Genomic DNA, 22,338 nt, shown 5'->3' on the forward strand with positions numbered 1-22,338 from the left:
CAGACTTCACCACTAAAATTATCTGGGCCTTGTGTCGTTGAGACATAAAGGTAAAACCTCTGACAATCTTTACCATTTCTCCCACTGGCATTGTTCTAAGTTTTCCACCTTATTTTGAGTCAATTTTGTCTCTGTTTATAGTGTTATAAAACCTTTATTCTTCCTGGTGGTTCTCTCTTAGTCACACTTGCCAAATTGTTTGTCTATTTTACGGTCTTTTTGTGGAACCAGTTCAAGTTTTACTTAACAACTTTATGTTTTTCCTCTTGTTTAGGTTCATTTCATGCTGTACTTTTTTAAAAATTGAGGTATAACTGACATGTAACGTTATATTAGTTTCAGGTGTACACCATGATTCAGTATTTGTATATACTGCAAAATGATCACAAGAAGTCTTAAGTTAACATCCAGGCTGTACTTTTAAAGAACTTCTTTCGTGTGTGTGAAATGACACACAGAAAAGCTCATGAGACAATACAGCTTAATAAATTATCATAAAGTTGTCTTTTATCTATCTTGTGAGTAAAAAGGCTTGTATATAAATTTTTGTTTACTAATAAAAATATTTATAGGGGCTTCCCTGGTGGCGCAGTGGTTGAGAGTCCACCTGCCGATGCAGGGGACGCGGGTTCGTGCGCGGTCCGGGAGGATCCCACGTGCCGCGGAGCGGCTGGGCCCGTGAGCCACGGCCACTGAGCCTGCGCGTCCAGAGCCTGTGCTCCACAACGGGAGAGGCCACAGCAGTGAGAGGCCCGTGTACCGCAAAAAAAAAAAAAATTATAGCTATGAATTCTTTCTTAAAGCAGTTTTTGCCTTAAGTCATCAATTTTTTACATGTGATATTTTGTTGTGGTTAACTTCTAAAGAACCTGTAATAGCAGTTTTGATTTCTTCTTTTACCAAAAAGCCATATAGATGAATGGCTAACAGCAAAAACAGTAAGAAGAACTCATTAAACAAAACTCCTACAAAACAAACCCAAGTGGAAATCTGTTAATACCTTGTCTTACTGCACTGTGGTCAGAGAACGTGGCCTGATTTGAGATTTTTATTGGTGACTTAGCATCAAAATTACAAGCCAAGGTTGTAAATGTTTTCTGCTCGATGGGCAGCAGTACTGTATATACATTTTCCAATTCAAGCTTGCTAAATACTGTTGATCACATTCTTTATACTCTTTCTTTTCCCTACTTATCTCAAATTCTGAGAGAAACACATTAAAGCTCCCTCTATAATTGTGGGTCACATTTCCCCTGTATTTCCAATAGCTGTTAAGTATGTGACACAATGTCAACGGCATAAATGGAAGTATTATCTGAGTCTTCTAGAGAATTATGTCACACTGTTCCTCTCTTAAATCTCCCATCTCTGCTCCCTCCGCCTCACTCTCAGCTGGGACCCTGCTTCACCTTTCCCTGAGAAAACAGGAGCGCTTTCACAGGTTCCTACCACCAACCATATCTACCCACCAACCGGCAGATGCTTTCAAGAAACATGGCTGTGAAGGGAAGGAGAGGATGGAAGAGAGAATTTTCTTTTTTAAAGTAACGGGGAAAACTTCAGCACATTTTACGCTAACATTAGGAGCCTCTAAAAAGGGAAGCAGAAGACAGTCAACACTGTGAGCTTCCTGAGACGGATTCCTAGGAGAGATGGGATGGGCATCAGAGGTGAAGGAGCTGGGAAGACGGCCTTCACAGGAGTGGGCGCAGGACAGGACGGTTTGTAAATCTGGCTCAGGAAGCTGCGGTAGCTCCTCTCTGGTGGCTTCTAATTTCTCCATGGATCAGGGGAAGAAGCCACCAGCTGGGGAGGAGAAGGGGACGCAGGGACCTAGGGAGCTGAAGTGGGCAGGGGCTTGAGACAATCATTAGGGAGAGTGAGGTTATAATCTTAATTGACAATCAGGGAAGCAGTGTTCTGCGTGAAGTCTGGGCTCATGATCACGAAATTAACAGGAGTATTGATCTGTTCAGCTGTATGAACAGAAGACTCCAGAGGTATCAGCAACCCAAGGAAGAGCCTTAAAAAAAGACAAATGTCTTGACTGACTTAGGGTGAGAATTTTGCCAAATAAGTGTAACGAAAGAACAAAGGGACAGGGGGCGTAGGATACTGACAGAAGACGCTGAAATGACAGACTATAAAATGTAAACTACACAAGGAAGAAAGTCAAGGCAGTTCTGAGAATCCACAGGGGAAAAGGAGAACAGCGTTTGGACCCAAGATCTAAACGGAGTCAAAGAACATGGTCAGGAGACTTGCTGACTGCACTGCCAGGACGGAAGGATTTTGCAATAGAATTTCTGAAATATTTGAAAAATAAGATCATTTCAGAAGGTGGCACAGTCTAGGGTGTCAGCAGCGTAAGTCAGAAGGGAAGAAGATTAAGAGGAGATTAAGAGACCGGGGGCTGGCTGTTCACGAAAAACTAGGAAGTAACACAGGGTTATGGCAGGGCTTGAGGCAGGGAGGAAACGACAGCCGTGTTGGGGGCCAGACAGACGCACTAGGAGGGAGGGGAGGAGGAGGGAGGGGAGGAGGAGGGAGGAGGGGGACCCAGAAGAATGCTGCTACAAGCGATGAGGGGCAGGCAGAGGAGGGGCAGTGTTTTCAAGGGGTAAAGAGTATTTGTTAATAGTCCAGCAGATGCACTGCGAATAAGGACACTGACCCCATCTCCTAGCGCATAGGATCGGAGTGGAGGGCCCATACTCAGGGGAAAGCCAAGTTTCAGTTAAAGCCCGGAGGAAAAGAAAACACTTGACGAAGACATTGAACACATAGGGAAGTTTGCACATCACAGAGTGGGAGTTACCTGAGGCAGAAATGAAAAGAGAGCATTACGGAAAACGAAGATGTGACCGGGAAATAAAAGAACAAGGAGATGTGGATTTCATTCTAAGACTCCAGGAAGAAGGTAGAATCTCAGGTCTTAGATACGCATGGGGCCCCCCCCCGCCCCGCAACTACTGTTAACAGCAAAATTTGCCTTTACATCCGTCTAGGTCAACAGAAGGTGGGTGGCCGTGTTGGCTGCTACTGAGTGGAAGCTGGCTGGGGTGGACGGCCACGGGGAGGGGCAGAGGACGAGGCGCACACGGGGTGCTGGGGGAGCCTGGAATAGTAATGGCCTTAGGTCCCCTCGCGTGATTACCTACCGGGCACAGGTCTCAGTGTGCTGCGTTCAGTTTCTAACACGCAGGACTGCGAATGAGAAGTCTGAGCCCACTGACGCCCTCTCCACCGAGATCACCTGATGTCGCCCTATCCACACCACGCTGCGTTAGACCAGGCATGTGTCTCCTTTCAAGGTTCCTGCCTGGCACTAGGGGACCCTCTCAGCTTCAAGACTCAAGTCCTTCTTCAGCTCTGGTGAACTTTTTCAAAAATATCACTTCTCTCATGGCCCCTGAGAGTCTACAGATATGGAGAGTCTATACCACGTTTCCTACTCTTTCTGCCATAATTTCCATCAGTTTCTTTTTGCTGTGTATTCCGGAAGAACTCCTTGAGTCGGTCTTCCAATTCATTGCTTTAGTCCAATTATGTCAATTCTGCTATCCCATGCTTTCAGAGTTGATGACTTTTGCAAGCAAGTATATGTCCAAGAACTCTACTTTCACGCATGCAGTCAATGAATATTTCTTGAACAACTACTATGTGCCAGGCACACTCTGCATTTTTTTTTTTCCAAAGTCCCACTGGTTGCTTTTGGGGGGGGGGGCCGTGCCACGCGGCACGTTGTGATCTTCATTCCCTAACCAGGGATCGAACCCATGCCCCCTGCACTGGGAGCACGGAGTCTTAACCACTGGACCACCGGGGAAGTCCCTCTGCATTTTATTGATGCAATATCCCCTAGAATCTAAAGTTAAGGGAAAAAAGTAAGCTCTCTTCTGTTTTTTTGTGTTAAAAAACCAAACTCTGTTCAGTAGGACCATCTGCTCTGAATCCTCCACATGGTCCCGTCAAGCTACAGGTCCTCTTCGTAGGCCCACTGACGTTTAGCTATTTGCTCACGACTGTAATTGAAAACCTAGATGGATAAGCATCGGTAGCTGGTCTGAGCTTCATGAGCAGTTGCTGTTGTTGACTGTTGTCTGACTGCTCTAGCAGACGTCCCACCCGACTGTGTTGTACCCTATATCAGCAGGTAGCCCCCTACCTATAGAACAAAATACAGCAGAATTGGTTAGAGTGGGGTGTTTTTTTTGTTTTTTATTGTCTGTTTTAAATTATTACATAATCAAAACTATCAACTAATTCTTTTAACGTTCACGTGGCAGTTTGATTGTGGATAAGAATGTGTCACGTTGCCTTGGTTTTGAATCCTCGTTCATATACCTCTTACTATTTACATTTTCTTGGTCAAGTTATTTAACTTTTTGTGCCTCAGCAAAATAGGGACAGTAATTCTATTTACTTTATAGGATTGTTGTGGATTAAATAATACACATAAAGCATTTAGCCCAGTGCCTGGCACAAAATAATATTCAATACAGGTTCATTCTAGCATTAGAGATGATATTAATAATACCATATACTGGTAAGCCACATCTTCCTCATTCTGTATTCATACAGTTGGTTTGGAAACCCAGTAGTGGGGCATTAACATTTATCCCTCTTAACTAGAGTCAATTCACCATTCAACCTGTCAAGAGCTTTTAAAAACTCTGTTTCTATTCATCAAATGTATTTCTTTTTCCTCCCAGTTTCATGTCATCTATAAATTTTACAGGCATGCATCCTATGTCTTCAAGTATGTTGATTAGAATGTTGGAAAGGGCACAAACCCCTTGGTGCACACCCTGACGCCTGGCCAACCTCTATCATTAACCAGCATCTCAGGCACAACTTTGCAGCATGCAACCACGAGGAGATCACAGGGGCCATGGAACGCCATGGAGAAGTCCTAATTCTCTGATAACACTGTCTACTATATTCCACTTCCTACTCAGTGTAAAGTAATGTGAGGAATATGTTCATGCTGTTTCTAGACTATTAACAGTAGATTCTAGAATGTTTCTTGGCAGGTATAGATCAAGAGTGGGAGCTCTTGATCTTAATATAAAGGGGAGCCTCTTCCTCTTTTTAAAAATTAGAATTATATAATGTGAGACCATCCCCGCCTTCTGGAAACTCCTGTTCTATATAATACTTCAAAGAACAGGGGTTCGATAGTCTCAGCTGTGAGAATGTATTTGTTTAGAAGAGACAATATGGATTCAATCAGAGGAGGAGTGTACTTTGGCCAATTTCTTCTCCCATATAAGGCAGTTTGCTCATTCATACAAATACTTTTCTGCATGTAAAGATCATTCTTCTTAATGGAGACACAGAATGAGACACAAAACAAAAGCTGATGATTTTCCTTCTCCGTCACCTGACTGCAGTTTACCACAGTCATGGCCATTTCTTAACATTCTTGGCTCTGAACCTTAGAAAGGGTTATTAAATTGAATCTTTTTTAAGCCTAAGCTCATTTTGGACTCTGAACGTCTTCTTACCCATCGATGCCGCTATTCTAGTCCTAAAGCACCTCCTGTTTGCCTCCGAGGACCTGGTATATAAGAAGAATCCAGATGATACCTGACTAGGAAATGGGTATTAACTCCCTCACACTACCCTTTAGACCCAGCACCCAGGCAGCCTTTCCAGGACCTGAGATTTGATGACAGGTGGATGCAGCATACTCTGCTTCCTGAAGACCTCGTAGATTTTATTTTACTTTACAGAATTCGTTTTTAAAAAAATAAAAGGAGAGAGAGGGAGAGTTACTATAAGATTTCACAGAGTGCTAGGAAGTCCCACGTTTAAATGCAGTCTGTCTAACACAGAGAGCTATATTCAATATCCTGTGATAAACCATAATGGAAAAGAAGGAAAAAGAATATATAAGGGAGTTCCCTGGTGGTCTAGTAGTTAGGGGCCACCGGGGTCACTGCCGGGGCCCAGGTTCCATCCCTGGTCAGGGAACTGAGATTTCACAAGCCATGTGGCGTGACCAAAATAAAAAAAAAGAAAAAAAGAAAAAGAACATGTATATGTATATAACTGAATCACTTTGTTGTACACCGGAAATTAACACAACATTGCAAATCAAACTATACTTCAAGAAAATTAAAATTTAAAAAAATTTAAAAGGAAAAAAAAATAAATGCAGTCTTGTTACTCAGTAATGTTAAATGCATTCAAAACTGCTCCGTTCTAGTTTTCAAAAAAAATTCCTCCATAAATCATTGCGTCTGAAGCCATAATTCCAATTAAGGACTCTTCAAATTTATATTTCATTCAAAACCCAAAAAGGAAACAATCAAAACCCACCAACTCCACACATGCTGTTTAACTTTTGTTGGGTCCTTTTTCATGCATTTAAATAAAAAATATTTTATAATCTTTCTTTCCCCAATGATGCATCCACCTTTTCTATTATTCTTCCTGTTGGTTTTAAAAACGAATGCAGTAGAGCTTTGATTATACTGGCTTGTGGTGGAGAGATCAAATATATATAAAAACTAGATGCTTCTTAACAGAAAAATTAACATGGAGTATTTATGAAGCCCCAAGCATACTTACCGGATGCCTATAGATGATGGTCATATTGCCTAGTCTAATCTTAAGAATTCATAATTTTTCTACAATAAACATCTATAACTTTTCTTTCTAATCTTAAAAAAAAAAAAGTAAAGCCCTCTGTAGAAAAGATTGAGGCATTCTAAAAAAACCCAAATTATACTTAAGAAATTCTGAGTAGCATTCTAACATTTCCAGTTACCTTGAAGCATGCATCTGTAAGCAGATTCAGATATGGCATAGATGTGTGGAGGCATCTCGTGACGTTTCTTCCCTCTGTACATTTCAATAATATTCTCAGAGTAAATGGGAAGATTCTTGTAAGGATTTATGACTACACAGAAGAGTCCAGAATATGTCTAGAATAGATAAAAATAAAATACAGTGTTAAAAAAAAAAAACAACTGCATATATCCACAGGATCCAATCAGGAGACAAACCACACAGTAATTTGAACAGGGGACCTTTATCATTTGCACAATTAATCTATCCCTAAAATTAAATCTCACCCATAATGGGCAATTCCAAACCACAAGCAGTTCTCCTACAGAGAGCCTATTAAGTGGTACTTCCTAGATTCAATTCCCTCATCTGTCAAATGGAAATAATAATATATGCTTCATGGCTTCATGAAGCCACGGGTCATTATTCAAACAACATGTCATTTGCTTTTTCACACTCATTCTCTCATGAGTGTACGAGGTATGAAACGTTCATTAAGGTAGTTTCAGATTCCACATTGCAACTCATCTTTAAGGAAATACCGGTGGCCAAGTTTGGGTACAGTATCAAAGGAGAATATCCACAATTATCTGGAAAGGTTATTATTAAAGAGTTTTTTTTTAAGTGTAAAACATTTTTACTCTTCTAATTTTTTTTGCTTTGGAAAATATAGGGGTTTTTTCATAAAAATCATTTATGTCAACTTGTTATAGGTTTAGTTTTAAATGAGTTGATAAATATTTAAAATCTATGTTTTACTTTCTAAACACAGTAAATATCATGAAATATAAACAAAAGCTCTTGGGGGGCCCTCAAAAATTTTTAAGAGCCACTAGTCTAGAAGATAAAAACCTTCCTCATCAGTAGGGTAATCATTGCTCAGAATTAATACTAGGAGCACTTTTGCCTTTGGGGTTTTTTTAATTCACATGGAATGATTTCTGAGAACTGACTCTGGGAATTATGGAAAATCAAGAGCGGTTAGGATTGCTGCTAGATGCTCCAGTCCTGGTGGGGCTGAAGGCACCTCAGCTGCACCGGGAAGCAGACCCTTTACTTCGGGTGATTCTAAATCTAAAGGCAAGAGGATCTTAGAAAAGGCCGAGGACCAGTGGTGCTCAGCTCCCCAGGCAGTACCGAGGGGCTTCTAACCAACAAGCTGTGTTCAGAAAGGCTGAAAGTCCTGGCAGTGGCCACCAGGAGGCACTGTCGAGCCCACTATATTCTGAACGTTGCGGTGAATGATGCTGAAAGGAGAAAGGCGGCCAAAAAAAAGTTTAAGTGATCAGAACCACCTCAGCAGCTGTTCTCCTTTATCTTTGCTTCCCTCCCAACGGAGGCTCGGATGTGGAATGCACTTCCTACCTAGATTAGCGCTTGGGAATAAGACAAAGGCAAGCAAGGGCCCTGCCCTGAGCTCACTGATTTGGGCTGTTTGCCTGATTGCTAAACTGATAACTGTTTGCCTGAGGCCACAGTAGTTACTTGCCCCTCCCTGGGTGACCGCTGGGCCTGAAGCCGTTGGCTTTCTCGTGTCCGGCATCAGACCTCCAAGAACCCGGGCTGGCTCTCAGGCCACCCACCCAGCAGCCTGGCACCTTCCACCTAGTCTCTAGTCTAACTAGGCCAGCCTCTCTCTGCCACCCACAGGACAAAAAGGCAACGAGAGACAATAAAAACAGATTTTATTAAGGGCGAGAAAACTAAGGAGAGGCAATCTCAACATTTTAATTTTTTATTGAGTTTAATTTATACACAGGAAATTTGACAAATCATAACTACACATCTCCATGAATTGTTATATATACAACTTCCACTTTTTCCTTCAAAAATGAGATAAGAGTCGATCGTGAAGCTACAAATTCTGCATGTCACTCTTTTGTAAGAGGAAAATAATTACAGACTGCCAAAACAAAACAAAAAACCCCAAAACCTCCAAGGAAGTCAAAATACGCCAATTCCGTTTAACATCCCGTAGCACGTACGGCATGGTAACAGATCCTAATGAGGACATTTGCAATCAGAAATCATTCCAACGTGTGTGTCTATCATGTGTTGGGGACTTTTCTGAGGACGAAGATTACAGAGATGGGTAAATCTCACCAAAAAAACAAGGTTGAATAATCATCAGTATCCTATGCTTGCCAAAGCGAAGCAGTAATAGAGGTTTAAGTGGAAATAGTAAACTGAAGTGCTTAAAAAGCTAAGCTTCTATCTTGAAAATTAGCTCAAATGTTGGGCTCCTGCGCTGAAACCAGTACTGTACCACATTTGTCCTCCCCAAGTCACACGGAAGGAGGGCGATGTGTTGCTAATTTCTCTGGAGGCCTTAAGTTCAAAGTAAACTCATTATTAAGCATTTGAATACATGAGGAAGATACTAAGCACCTTCTTATACGCTCTAGGGGATGAGGACAATAAAGATACACTAAGCAAACAAGACATAATATAAGGCACTGAAAAGAGAGTGATACAGAAAAAGAAAGATGAACAAGCCTTTTAAACAGAGAAACTCTGGAGCGGAACACACGACAAACCCCACTGAAGGTCATGGCCATCTTGTCGGAAACCGTACAACTAGGTACTAAGTCCAGACCTAGAGGGTCTCTGATGTTCTTTTTAAAGACTAGTAGGTTAAAAGGACGGATAAAGGAATTCCTATTAAAATAGTACGAACGTGGGGCTTCCCTGATGCTCCAGTGGTTAAGTGCTCCCAATGCAGGCGGCCCAGGTTTGATCCCTGGTCAGGGAACTAGAGCCCGCGTGCCGCAACAAAGGTCCTGCATGCCGCAACTAAGACCTGGAACAGCCAAATCAATAAATATTTAAAATTTTAAAAAAATAAAATAAAATAGTAAGAATGTAAAACTTGGTGGCCGGGTATATCCACGGCAGAGTGAAGTGCAGTCTAGCTGACAACAGTTTGTTCTGTGGAAGGTGAGGGAAAAGAGCCCAGACAGGCAGATTTTGTCCACTCTAGGGGATCAGGCATCAGAGGTCCTGGAGAGAAGAGTGATGGAAGGAAAGAGGCATTCCTGAAACCGCATAAACCTGGCAGCCATATGGAGAAGAGACTGAAGGGGCAAGAGGTGGGCAGCAGGAGGCAGAGACCTCTCCAGGCACAGTGACAGGCCTACAGGAGAGAAAAACAAGACAAAAACGGAGCTGGGATGAGTCATGAAGAAAGCGGGCTGGAGATTCAACAGCAGTCAGGACTCTGAATAGAGAAAACCATTCAAGCCTCAAGGTAAAGATGACTCCAAGGTCGTCAAGTTAAACATGACTCCAAGGTTGTCAAGCTTTAGAGATGGAAAAGTAACAAGTGGACGGGAAAAATCATTTGATTTGTGGGGAAAGATACTAAATCTCCTTTTAACATATTGAGATTGTGGCACGTTAAAAGGAGATTCATTACAATAAGGGAGCCCAGGAGAATGAGTGCCTACTGAACAGTTGGAAACACTGGAATCCTAAAGCCATGAGAACATTTTGAAGAACTGCAAAGCCTTGAAGAAGTCTGCAAAGGCTTTAAGACACCAAGTAACAGGTATTATACAAAAATACTGGCACCTTTGCGACCACCTAGAGGGCTGGGATAGGGAGGGTGGGAGGGAGGGAGATGCAAGAGGGAAGAGATACGGGAACATATGTATATGTATAACTGATTCACTTTGTTATAAAGCAGAAACTAACACACCATTGTAAAGCAATTATACTCCAATAAAGATGTAAAAACAAAAAAACAAACAAAAAAAAAACTAGCACCAAAACAACCTTGAAATTTTCCCAACAGTCTGTGCTGCTTTATGCCTCCAGGCTTCTCCATATGCCGACCACTCTGCCGGGAATGCCCATCTCCTATCCAGTATTGGGAAATGTTGCTATCCTTTAGGGTCAGGCCTCAGTCTAAGAAAACAGGGATATGCATATACATTATTACTTCATAGCTTTGAAGGATTAGAGAACCAGGAAACAGAGGCAGGTATAGATATCAGTGCAACAGAGCAGATACAACAGTCTCTCATTAGGAACAGGGGATTGAACTGGGAGCATCAGGCCAACTTACACCCCGACCGCTGCTCTCAGAAGAAATCAGACCGCCGCCCAAAAAGGAAAGGAAGAGAAGAAAGAATAGGTCGCTCACACCATTTGCAAACACCACACCTAGATAAAATTCACATGTGTATTTAAAAAACAACAACAGGGCTTCCTTGGTGGCGCAGTGGTTGAGAGTCCGCCTGGCGATGCGGGGGACGCAGGTTCGTGCCCCGGTCCGGGAGGATCCCACGTGCCGCGGAGCGGCTGGGCCCGTGAGCCATGGCCGCTGAGCCTGCGCGTCCGGAGCCTGTGCTCCGCAGCGGGAGAGGCCATGGCGGTGAGAGGCTCGCGTACCGCAAAAACCAAACCAACCAACCAAAAAAACAACAACAACCCTATGTAATAAGGAAAAGATCATCTTCCAGAATATTCAGAGAGAGAAATGACCTCTGGACATTCTCTACAAAATAAGCTAAAAGAAAACTTTAGGGAATAGATTTATGGCTGCAACAGAATGTAATACAACATGGACTCTTAAAGAAAGATAAAACAAAGGTAAATAATAAAAGAAAAAGAAGGCACAAAGATAAAACCAATTTAAAAAATACACAGAGGAAAGATGAACATGGAGAGCAAAGAAAAGATAACTAAAATATTAATCATTGCTCCTTAGGGAGGAAAAAAGGTCAAAATTCTGTAAAAAGAACAGTAATCAAAAATAAACTTGAAGAAAACTGTCTGTGCCTGGTTGGGGCGGGGAGGTGTTGTAATACACATTGAGTTAAAAAAAAATTCATCAAGCTAATAATAACAGAAGGAATGATGACATTAGACTACCACCATTTTGCTTCCTAATGAAATGATGGATCAGGACAGTGCCCACCACCGGCTCTAAAACCCTCGGGTGAAGGTAGACACTCCTAAAGCACAAATCAACCTGACGAAGCCCAAACTGAGTCACTGATCCATCTCAACACTGTAAACTGAGAGACAGCTGGCATCCTGTGCGTCCTGAATCTGAATCAGATCGAGCCGCCGCATCCGACTACCAGCGTACAGAAGGCACCACAGGTATGCAGTCAACAAAATCCAGACTACGGGAAATTCAACAGCACGGCAGACCTTGGTTTTTTTTTTTTTTTTTTTTAAAAAAAGCCACTCCAGAGGAGGGTAAATACCCCAGGCGTTCAGCTAGAACCCTAACTGCTACACCCTGAGAGTTTAGAGTATGCCAGAAATAGACCAGCCCAAAGCCCAGTTGGGAAGGATGTAAATCCCTGACTGATCTACACGTGCTCGATCCCCTTCATCTAACTGCCTGCCCAGAGCAAAACTCTAGGACTAGCTTGGTGTCATGCAGAGCCTCAAATTAACTTCACAATTTTATATACAGTAGGTGGCACGTAAGGCAACAGTTGTGACTAGAATCCAAGATAATATGTGGATTCCCTGTGAGGCTACTTTTATTGCCTTGGATTATTATCTTGTACAGTAATATGCTCAAGTAATTAAAAGAGATGATTGAGATTAGTAAAATTGATAAACCTCTGGTGAGGCTCATTTTAAAAAGGGTGGAGCAGATTATCAGTGTCAGGAGTGAGAGGACATCACTACAAATCCTACAGGAAAAAAGAGGGTATTATGAACAACACTATGCCAATGAATTTGAAAATTTACACGAAATAGACACATTTCCAGAAAAACTCAATATCAAAACTGACACCAAAAATTTTTAATCTGAAAAATTCTGTATCTATGAAAGAAAAACGTCCCCACAAAGGAAACTACATCATTATTTTAAAATGAAATCACATCAATCTTATCCAAGCTCTTCCAGAGAAAATACAAAGATAAAACATTCCATGATTCATTTTATAAAGCCAGCATAATCTTGATAGCAAAGTGTGACAAGGACATCATAAGAAAGTAAATTTTTAAGTCAATCTCATTTATGAATATAGATGCAAAAACTCTAAACAAAATACCAGCAAACAAAATCCAGGAATCCAGTAATACATAAAAAGAATACTTGGTCCTTGCAGGTCAGTCTTAGCACTAAAAAATATAGTATATAATTCACTACAATAACAAAATAACCAGAAAATCACACTATCACCTGATCAGAAACTGGAAAAACATGTGATAAATTAACAACCAATCAGTATTTTTAAAAATTCATCCATGCGGGATAAAAACTAGGAACAAAAGGAAACTTCCCTGAATCTAATAAAAAAATATTCAAAACAAAACAAGTCATTCTTAATAGTGAACTATTGAAAACTTTCCCTCTGACATCGGGAATGATACAAAGATGCCTCCACTAACCACTACTATACAACAAACATTTCCACTTCTTAGACAATGCAATAAAGTAATGTACAAGAATTAGAAAGGAAACAATAAAAATGTCATTATCTGCAGACAACATGAGTGTGTGCAACACGACATCCAAAAGAATCCTCAGCTAAACTACTATAATCAATTAATAAACTTAGTAAGGTTGGTGAATATAACGTCAATATACAAAAGTTAACTGTAAAAAAACATGGCAACTGTATTTCTACCTAATGGTAACAATTTAAAAACAACACTTAGGGTGTCCCTGGTGGCGCAGTGCTAGAGAATCCGCCTGCCAATGCAGGGGACACAGGTTCCAGCCCTGGTCCCAGAAGATCCCACATGCTGTGGAGCAACTAAGCCCGTGTGCCATAACTACTGAGCCTGCGAGCCTAGAGCCCGTGCTCCGCAACAAGAGAAGCCACCGCAATGAGAAGCCTGTGCACCGCAAGGAAGAGTAGCTCCCGCTCACTGCAACTAGAGAAAGCCCGAGCACAGCAACAAAGACCCAACACAGCCGAAAATAAATAAATAAAATAAATTTATTAAAAAAATAAAAATTAGGGCTTCCCTGGTGGCGCAGTGGTTGAGAGTTCGTCTGCCGATGCAGGGGACACGGGTTCGGGCCCCGGTCCGGGAAGATCCCACATGCCGTGGAGCGGCTGGGCCCGTGAGCCATGGCCGCTAAGCCTGCACGTCCGGAGCCTGTGCTCCGCAACGGGAGAGGCCACAACAGTGAGAGGCCCGCGTACCGCAAAAACAAACAAACAAACACCTAAAAATAAATCCTACAAAAAATAAATCCAACAAAGGATATACACGGCCTCTACAAAAAAAACCTAAAACATATTGAGAAAAATTAAGAACTAAATAAATGAACTAGATGAACAGATATTGTAAAGATCTCATTTCTCCTCCAAAATGAACTATAGAATCAGCAAAAACCCAATAAAAATTCCAATAAGGTTGTGTGTGTGTGTGTGTATGAAAAACTGACAAGTGGGTTCTGAAATTATACTGAAATGCAAAGCACCTAACACCAGAACAATCCTAAAGAACACAAATGAGAGAACTTACCCTACTGGACACCAAGCCATAGTCTAAAGCTGTAATAATCAAGACAATGTGGTGTCAGCCCACGGACAGGCACAGAGACCCATAAACAGAACAGGTCGTCAAGCACACATTTATGACCACCTGATTCACAACAAAGGTGGCGCTTCAGAGCAGTGCAGAGAGGGCTACGTTTCAGTAAATGGCACTGGGTCAACTGAATCGCCATTTGGGGGAAAAAAGTTAACCTTGCCCCTACCTTATACCACACACAAAATTAAATTCCAAATGGAACTGAGGCTGACCCTAAGAAATGTATCACCAAATTCCCTTCTCCTCTGGCTTCAAACTGAGCTAGGCAGCAGGAGATTGAGGGTAGGGGGAGAATGAAGTCAGGATGTTTATCCCCCAGGCCCCTCCCTGCTAGTTGTCTGCTTCCCTCTAAAGGCGGCCACAATTCCTACCAGGAAGCCCTCTCCACGTGGCATCCTCTCCCAGCTGAGGTAACAGCTCTTTGTTCCTTTAAAGATGAAGATGGGTCGAGGGCTCTCAGCCATCACTAGTGCTGGGATACTGCGACATTTCTGCATCTGTTTTCTAAACTCTATTCACATGTTTGTAAATCGTCCCCTTATTAAATTCACAGAATACCTAGTTAGAGGGCCTTCTGTTTCCTGCTGGAATCTGACTAACTTAGGCATTATCTAGAAAAGCTGAAGATATGGGTTAAAGATATGCATGTCCTATATCACCCAGAAATTCCACTCCTAGTTATACACCTTCTAGAAAGCCATGCTTATGTGCACCAGGACACGTCCGAAACTGTTCACGGAAGCACTGTTTGTACAATAATAGCCACAAAATGGAAAAATAAAATGTCCAAAGACAGTTGAGAGGATAAATAAATTGGGGCAAAAATCTTACAATGGAACATTACATTCCACGAAAAGGAACGAAACACCCAAACTTTTATAGTTCAGGGCCCTTTACCACTCTTAGAAATTGTTAAAGATCCTAAAGATCTTTTGTTTTATATATTTTTATACAAATATACATACATAGTTTTTAAATGTGTATTTATTCATTTAAAAATAACAATAAATAACATTTCTTATGAAAAATAACCTTTTGTTTTTCAAAATAAAAGTGAGAAGAGTGGTACAGTTTTATATTTGCAAATCTTTTATTGTCTGGCTTAATAGAAAACACTCAATTTTCTTAATAGAAAACACTCAACACTCTGTTTCAGCATTTAGTCTACTGTGATGTTGTTTTGACTGAAACACATGAAATTAGCCTTACACTGATATTTAACTGGAAAAGGGAGGAGTAGTTTAACAGCCTTTTCATGTAATTATAGATATTCCTCTTCGATACTATACCAAAACTCGACAAGTAAGAATTTCTTAAAGATTAGATGCAATGTAGCATCTGACACCCTGTCCATGAACTTTTCATACTCTTACATACATCAAATCCACTGGCTAAGCTTGCACAGGTGAATGAATCTTTTACCCAGGCATGATTTTGTAACATCATGTACACATCATTTGGAAAACTCTGGTTCAATGAATTGTTCAAGTCTTCCAAATGATGACATTTCACACTATATGACATTAAAAAAAAAAAAATCACATTCATTAATATTGCCATCTATCTCTCATCAGGAAGGTTTTAAGTGTTGACAAGCTGTCAAGTTCACAGTGGCAGATACAAATTCTAATTTTCATGTGAAAACTCAAATTTTATCATTGTCAACAAATGCATTCAACTGTTTCCTTTAAAATGACAGGCTCACTTTGTTCATTTTCAAGAAGATGTCTGCCAAATACCCCAGTGTGAATTAATCAAAGCTTATCTATCAGCCATTCTATCAAATAAAAAGGTATTCTATCAAAACAAGTAGCAAGTTTAGTTTGCAACTCAAATAGCTACACACGTGCTTTTTTCCAAAGCAACCATCCTAGTTCAATATGCAGCAGAAGCGCTTTATGCATACTTGTCATTTCATCACACAGAATATTAAAAGATGTGTTCTCAAGAGCTGAAATAAATTCAATCATTCCTCCTGCTTTACCAAGGACATTCTGGAGTGAAACTGGATTAGTATGACCACCAGTACAGTTTGGGGTCACTGCTTTTACCCACGATAAGGTGTCAGCAGTTTTCCTCACCGTTGCTTTTACACCATCAGTACCAATGTCAACAATAAAAGGGCAAATAAAGTCTTCAATAATCATGAAAATAGTTTGGACCTCAAGGATCCCATGAAAGGGTCTTAAAGAAACCCTAGGAGTCTGTAGAGCACCCTTTGAGAACAACTGAGTTACATCAACACAAAGTAATGTGGGTGAATCTTAAAATTGTAATGCTGAGCAAAAATACACAGAAAGGTATGTATTAAGAGAGGCATTCACATAAAAATTCATCAACAGGCAAAACTAAACTATATTTTTAAGGAATGCATACTTAGTTTGAGAAAACACACTGGGAGATTTTAAGACACTTCTCAATAATCAACAGACCAAGAAAAGAGAAATTAGTAAAATTTAAACACAATTAAAACACAGTCTAACGGCCACATATAGAACTCCACACCCAACAGAAAACACATTCTTAACAAACACACATAACACTCATAAAAACTGACAATATGCTACATGAAGCAAGTCTCACAAAAACAAGGAGTGTTATTATATGGACTATATTAATTTAAAAATCAATAACACAAGGATAACTTAAAAAACAACATTTAGGAATTTTAAAAGTATACTTTTAAATGGTTCATAGGTTAAATAAGGAATAATAGAAGCTAGGAAATATTTAGAACACTAAAAATACTACATGTCAAAATGTGTGAAGTAAGCTAAAACGCAGTAGAGAAGACATCTGCAGTTTTTAAGTAGTTTTATTAAGAAGATGAAAATGACCTGAGAAGGTGGAAGTTAGGGAGATTAAATCCAAAGAAAATATAAGGAAATAACATAACCAAACCTGTTAGTAACTTACCTAAATGAACATATGTTATGTCTTATCTATAGAAATATGTCCCAATGGACTTCCCTGGTGGCGCAGTGGCTAAGAATCCGCCTGCCAATGCAGGGGACACAGGTTCGAGCCCTGGTCCGGGAAGATCCCACATGTCGTGCAGCAACTGGGCCCGTGAGCCACGACTACTGAGCCTGTGCTCTGGAGCCTCTGAGCCACAACTACTGAGCCTGCGCTGTAGAGCCCACGAGCCACAAGACAAGCTACCACGATGAGAAGCCGGTGCACTGCGACGAAGAGCAGCCCCCGCTTGCCGCAACTAGAGAAAGCCCGTGTGCAGCAACAAAGACCCAACACAGCCAAAAATAAATAAATAAAAATAAATAAATTTATTTAAAAAAAGAAAAGAAATATATCCCAAAGGTCCTATCCAAGTTATTATAGTGTCTATACCATGGTACCTCAATTGATCAATTTCAAGTGCTGGGTGAATTCCAAAGCCCAATACTATACCCTTCACTCAGTGTTCAGCAGCCACGGCCATCCACAGCCCCATTCACTTAGTAGGTTTCTTTAGAGTCAAGCGCTCCAACGTGAATCTTCCATAGGAACCCTTTCTCCACCCCACTAATTGAAGGTATGATCCTCCCAAACCCTCACCTCTGCTGTGACCTTAGTACTTCAAGAAAAAACTCAGAGACTTCCCTGGTGGCGCAGTGGTTAAGAATCTGCCTGCCAATGCAGGGGACACAGGTTCGAGCCCTGGTCCGGATAGATCCCACATGCCGCGGAGCAACTAAGCCCATGCGTCACAACTACTGAGCCTGCGCTCTAGAGCCTGTGAGCCACAACTACTGAGCCCGCGTGCTGCAGCTACTGAAGGCCACCTGCCTAGAGCCTGTGCTCCGCAACGGAGAGAAGCCACTGCAATGAGAGGCCCGCGCACCGCAGTGGAGAGCAGCCCCTGCTCACTGCAACTAGAGAAAGCCCACGGGAAGCAACAAAGACCCAAAGCAGCCTAAAATAAATAAATAAATTTTTTAAAAAAGAAAAAACTCAGATTCTCCTTCTGTAAAGCCCAGGGGGCCGTGCTTTGAAAAGAAACCCAGAAATTCACTCCTGTTGTCCCCGAATTAAGCTGGAAAAAAAAATCAAACAAACTCAATAAAAGACACTTGCAAAGTCTTAGAATTATCATGATAAATGGCTACAAAAGACTAAATTGTCTTTTCCCTCCTCCTTCCCTTTTACCCACAACTTCCTTCCCCTTTCTCTTTCCCTCCTCTCTCCTCCCTGCAGCAGCCCTCGAGGGCAGGGTGGGGTCTGGGGGCAGAAAGGCTCCTTTCCACAGCGCAGCACTCCACAGCTTTTTGGTTATGTCCCTGCATTTCCAGCCCTTTGCGATTCACCGCACCAGGTATCATCCAAAATTGATTCACCTCTCAAATCTCAGATGTCAACATAATGATCTGACCACAATCTCTTAACTTCCCAGTTTTCTCACTCCCTCTCTCCACTCCTTTCTCTCCAGACAAAAATGTGGCCACCTTACACATTCTGTTATTCAGTCTCAGCTGGATTCCCAATGCTGCTCTCCAATTGTTTTCTTACCCTTGGCTTCCTCCCCTTTCCAAACCTTATGCATTCTCAAGCCACCTTCCGGACCCTGGTGCCTCTTACCCTTACTTTGCATCCTAACTCATAGAGAAAAAAATAAAATAAAATAAAATGAAAGAGACCACCAGGCTTGATTCAGACTACTCTGGCAAAGGTCATGAATGAACTACTCATTCTCAGATGTTCCCATGGCTAGCTCCCTCCTATCAGTCAGATTCCAGCTCAGATGCTACCTTCTCAAAGAGCCCTTCCCTGACCCGCTGGGGAAAGCCATCCCATAGTCCTGTTTTATTTCCGTATAGGATGTACCACAAAGGCAGGGATTTGGCCTGGCCTGTTCACCACACTCTCTCCAGCACCTAGAACATAGTAGGTGCTCAGTAAACATCCACTAAATAAACTAATTCGATGGGAAAACGACTTCTGCTTTGCTGAAGTTCTGAATTATACATGGATGTTAGTACCACACTCTTTGCATAAAATTCAACTTCTCTTTTCCAAATTCAGACCATTACAGCGTCAACCTTCCCCTCTACTTCTCTTCATTCTAAATCTACATTCTATCTACCCTGCCTTCTTTCTTTTTTAAAATTTATTTTATTGAAGTATAGTTGATTTACAATGTTGTGTTCATTTCTACTGTATAGCAAAGTGATTCAGTTATACACACACACACACATTCTTTTTCATATTCTTTTCCATTATGGTTTATCACAGGATATTGAATATAGTTCCCTGTGCTATACAGTAGAACCTTGTTGTTTATCCATCTTATATATAATAGTTTGCATCTACTAATCCCATACTCCCAATCCATCCCTCCCCCCCTCCCCTTGGCAACCACAAGTCTGTTCTCTATGTATGGGAGTCTGTTTCTGTTTTGTAGATAAATTCATTTGTGTCATATTTTAGATTCCACATATAAGTGATATCATATGGTATTTGTCTTTCTCTTTCTGACCTACTTCACTCAGTATGATAATCTCTAGGTCCATCCATGTTGCTGCTAATTACCCGGACTTCTTTAAATCACTGCCACCCGTGTCTACCATCCCTTCAAGCCTCTTTTGGCATTAGAGATTCTTTCAGTATCTGGCTTGCATTTTCCTCTCAACCCCGATCCCTTATTACTTTCGGGAACTTCTATATGGTCACAACACCGTCAGTGACTGTGACACATGTGTCAACTGCTAACCACAGGACAACCCCAGCCTCAATCTCACCCTGAACTGTTTCCTCTTAAAAACCTCAGCATTCCGCTTTCCGACTTCCCTGTACCCGATGACCTTGGTCTTGCTCCTCACTGAAACCTCTAAGCTTGCAGCCCCGCCACTTTATACCCCCTGGATATACACTGGATTTCCTACCAATCTGCCGTCTGTATCCCACCACTAATGCAACTCTTATTACCATATGAAAGTCCCTTATCTTTCTGCCACAGGCTCTCCCCCCTCTTATTAAGCTCCAGAGCACCACTACACAAAAGTCTCAAATACCATTTTAGTATATTTAATTGCAGACTGGATTATTTAAAATTATGTGTTAAGATTTAAAGCAAAGCGAGACTTGGGTAAGCAAGGGACAATCTTTCTATCTTTAATAGAAATAGACACGTTAAACAGAGAGTATGTGAGTATTCCACATCGATTAGGACAGCATGTGTAATTTCCATTAATTCCCAGTCACCACTTCACATGATTACTTAGAGGGCATACTTACATAGATAAGTCCTGAATAGTAACGATCCTTCAGATTATGCAAAACAGAAGCTTCATTCAAGCACGTCAATTCTGCCATATCCTCCACCTTGGAAAACTTAGGTGGGTTCATCTTCTGAATATCATCTTTGTTGACCATTGCTTTCTTTCCATTCTCCGCCAACTCCACCATAACTTCATCTCCCCGCTCTTCTTTGATACTAGCTGCCTCGAAACCATGGCGTTCTGATGGAATCCACACTAGCTTTTTAGCCGTCCAATCGGCCTGAGTGGCAGGGTTGTAGATGACCGCCCTGTCCACAAAGAGATACCTCTCCGGATCTTCAAGTCCAGTTCTCTGTGCCATTGTGAACAGAAGGGATCCAAGAGCGACTGCCTCTGCGAGAAGAGGAGGAGGACAAAGTCAGATACTCCAAAATATACGATGGTTCACAAATTTTACTCTTCTAAGAAACCTAAAACAAACGCTTTGGGAAACAGAAAGCGTGAACTTTGAGTGAAGGAGCTGCGGTAGCCCTCTCCATGGCCGTACTAACTGGGTTTCCAAGGTAAATTTCAGGCCTGACCACAAATGATGACTCTGGTCGTCTGAGGACCACTCAAGATGTAGCCTGTCGCTGACGGCTGGAAAACAAGCAGGAGGGAAAAGCAAAGTTCCAGTTTCACCCTTTTTTCCCTCTCCATCTCCTATTTCACCCTTACCACAAATTAAACAGGGACTTAAGAAGGGAAAGGAAAAGGAAGAAAAAGAAAACAAAGTTTCATGACAAAAGGCCCATGGAGTGCTGCTGGACCACCAGGATGTACTGATAGCTACAGAAATGCACAGTGGCTGCCAGCAGACCGCCCCTCAGGTCTAGAATGTGCCTCCCATCCTACCTTCAGACAACAGACTCGACGTTCTTCCTTACAATCACCCCAAGCCAGCCCCCTGCAGCTTTGCTATGGCCCATGTGGCCTCAGTGTGATCACGAGACCACAGGGGATGAGCGTGTAAGTTGGCATCACACCCAGCCTTTCAAGTATGTGATGGGGGCTGTTCAGGTCTCCACTCCCAGGCCCACAGCTGCTCCCCGCCGGTTCCTCTCCTGCATCCCGTCCTTCATCAGGACTCACTCCTCCACTCTGGTCTCTCGCCTCTAAACAGACTCCATGCCCATTTAGAGTGTGGGGACTGGAAGCAAACAGAATATTCCAGACACAGTCTGACCAGTGCAGAAGAAAAGGAACTGTTCACAGCCTTAGGCCACACTGGGGAAAGCACTGCTTCTGTGACTTTTACAATGAACAGTATCTCGAGACCTAAGTGGTTTACTGAGCGCTCATTTACGGTTGGTTCACAAGGAACTGTCAGCGAAAGCTCCACTCGTGGTCCTTGAAGCTACTTCTCCTCTTATACTTGTGGGATTGACTTTTTGGATCAAAGGACAGGATCTTACATTCGTCACTCACCTTTCTGATGTGACTCGTCATTCCTGCCTGACAATATCTTTCTGGAATCCAACACCATCATTAAATACTAATGTTATTACTCCAAATTCCAGGTTATTACCAATCTCATCCAAGTCAATGAAAGAAGGCAAGTGAGTAACCATCAAACCCTCCCAACTTTTCCCTCTCCCCAAAATGATGGGGATTCTTGGAAGGCAACAGAATGGAAGGCTGCAAGGGAAATCATAAAGTCATCCAAAGTTGTTATGAGGCTCTTAACCTCGAGGCTGTAGACAAAGTTCAAGCTCCGTGAAATCACTGAAATGGTCTAAAAACGTTGTACAACTTTCTCGTGTAT

General features: G+C 41.8%; 1 protein-coding gene across 7 annotated transcripts in view; it reads right to left on the reverse strand.

Moving 5' to 3' along the window:
• Nucleotides 1-22,338, reverse strand: part of MYH10 (myosin heavy chain 10) — a 134,389-nt gene that overhangs the window by 106,510 nt on the left and 5,541 nt on the right. For all 7 annotated transcript variants that reach the window (XM_060290956.1, XM_030861445.3, XM_060290958.2 and 4 more), the window contains exons 2-3: nucleotides 20,551-20,927; nucleotides 6,779-6,935 (exon numbers count right to left, since the gene is read on the reverse strand). In XM_060290956.1, coding sequence (XP_060146939.1) covers nucleotides 6,779-6,935; nucleotides 20,551-20,927 — 534 coding nt within the window. The remainder of the gene's footprint in view (nucleotides 1-6,778; nucleotides 6,936-20,550; nucleotides 20,928-22,338) is intronic.

This window comes from Globicephala melas, chromosome 20 (genome assembly GCF_963455315.2).
Source record: "Globicephala melas chromosome 20, mGloMel1.2, whole genome shotgun sequence".
NCBI lineage: Eukaryota > Metazoa > Chordata > Mammalia > Artiodactyla > Delphinidae > Globicephala > Globicephala melas.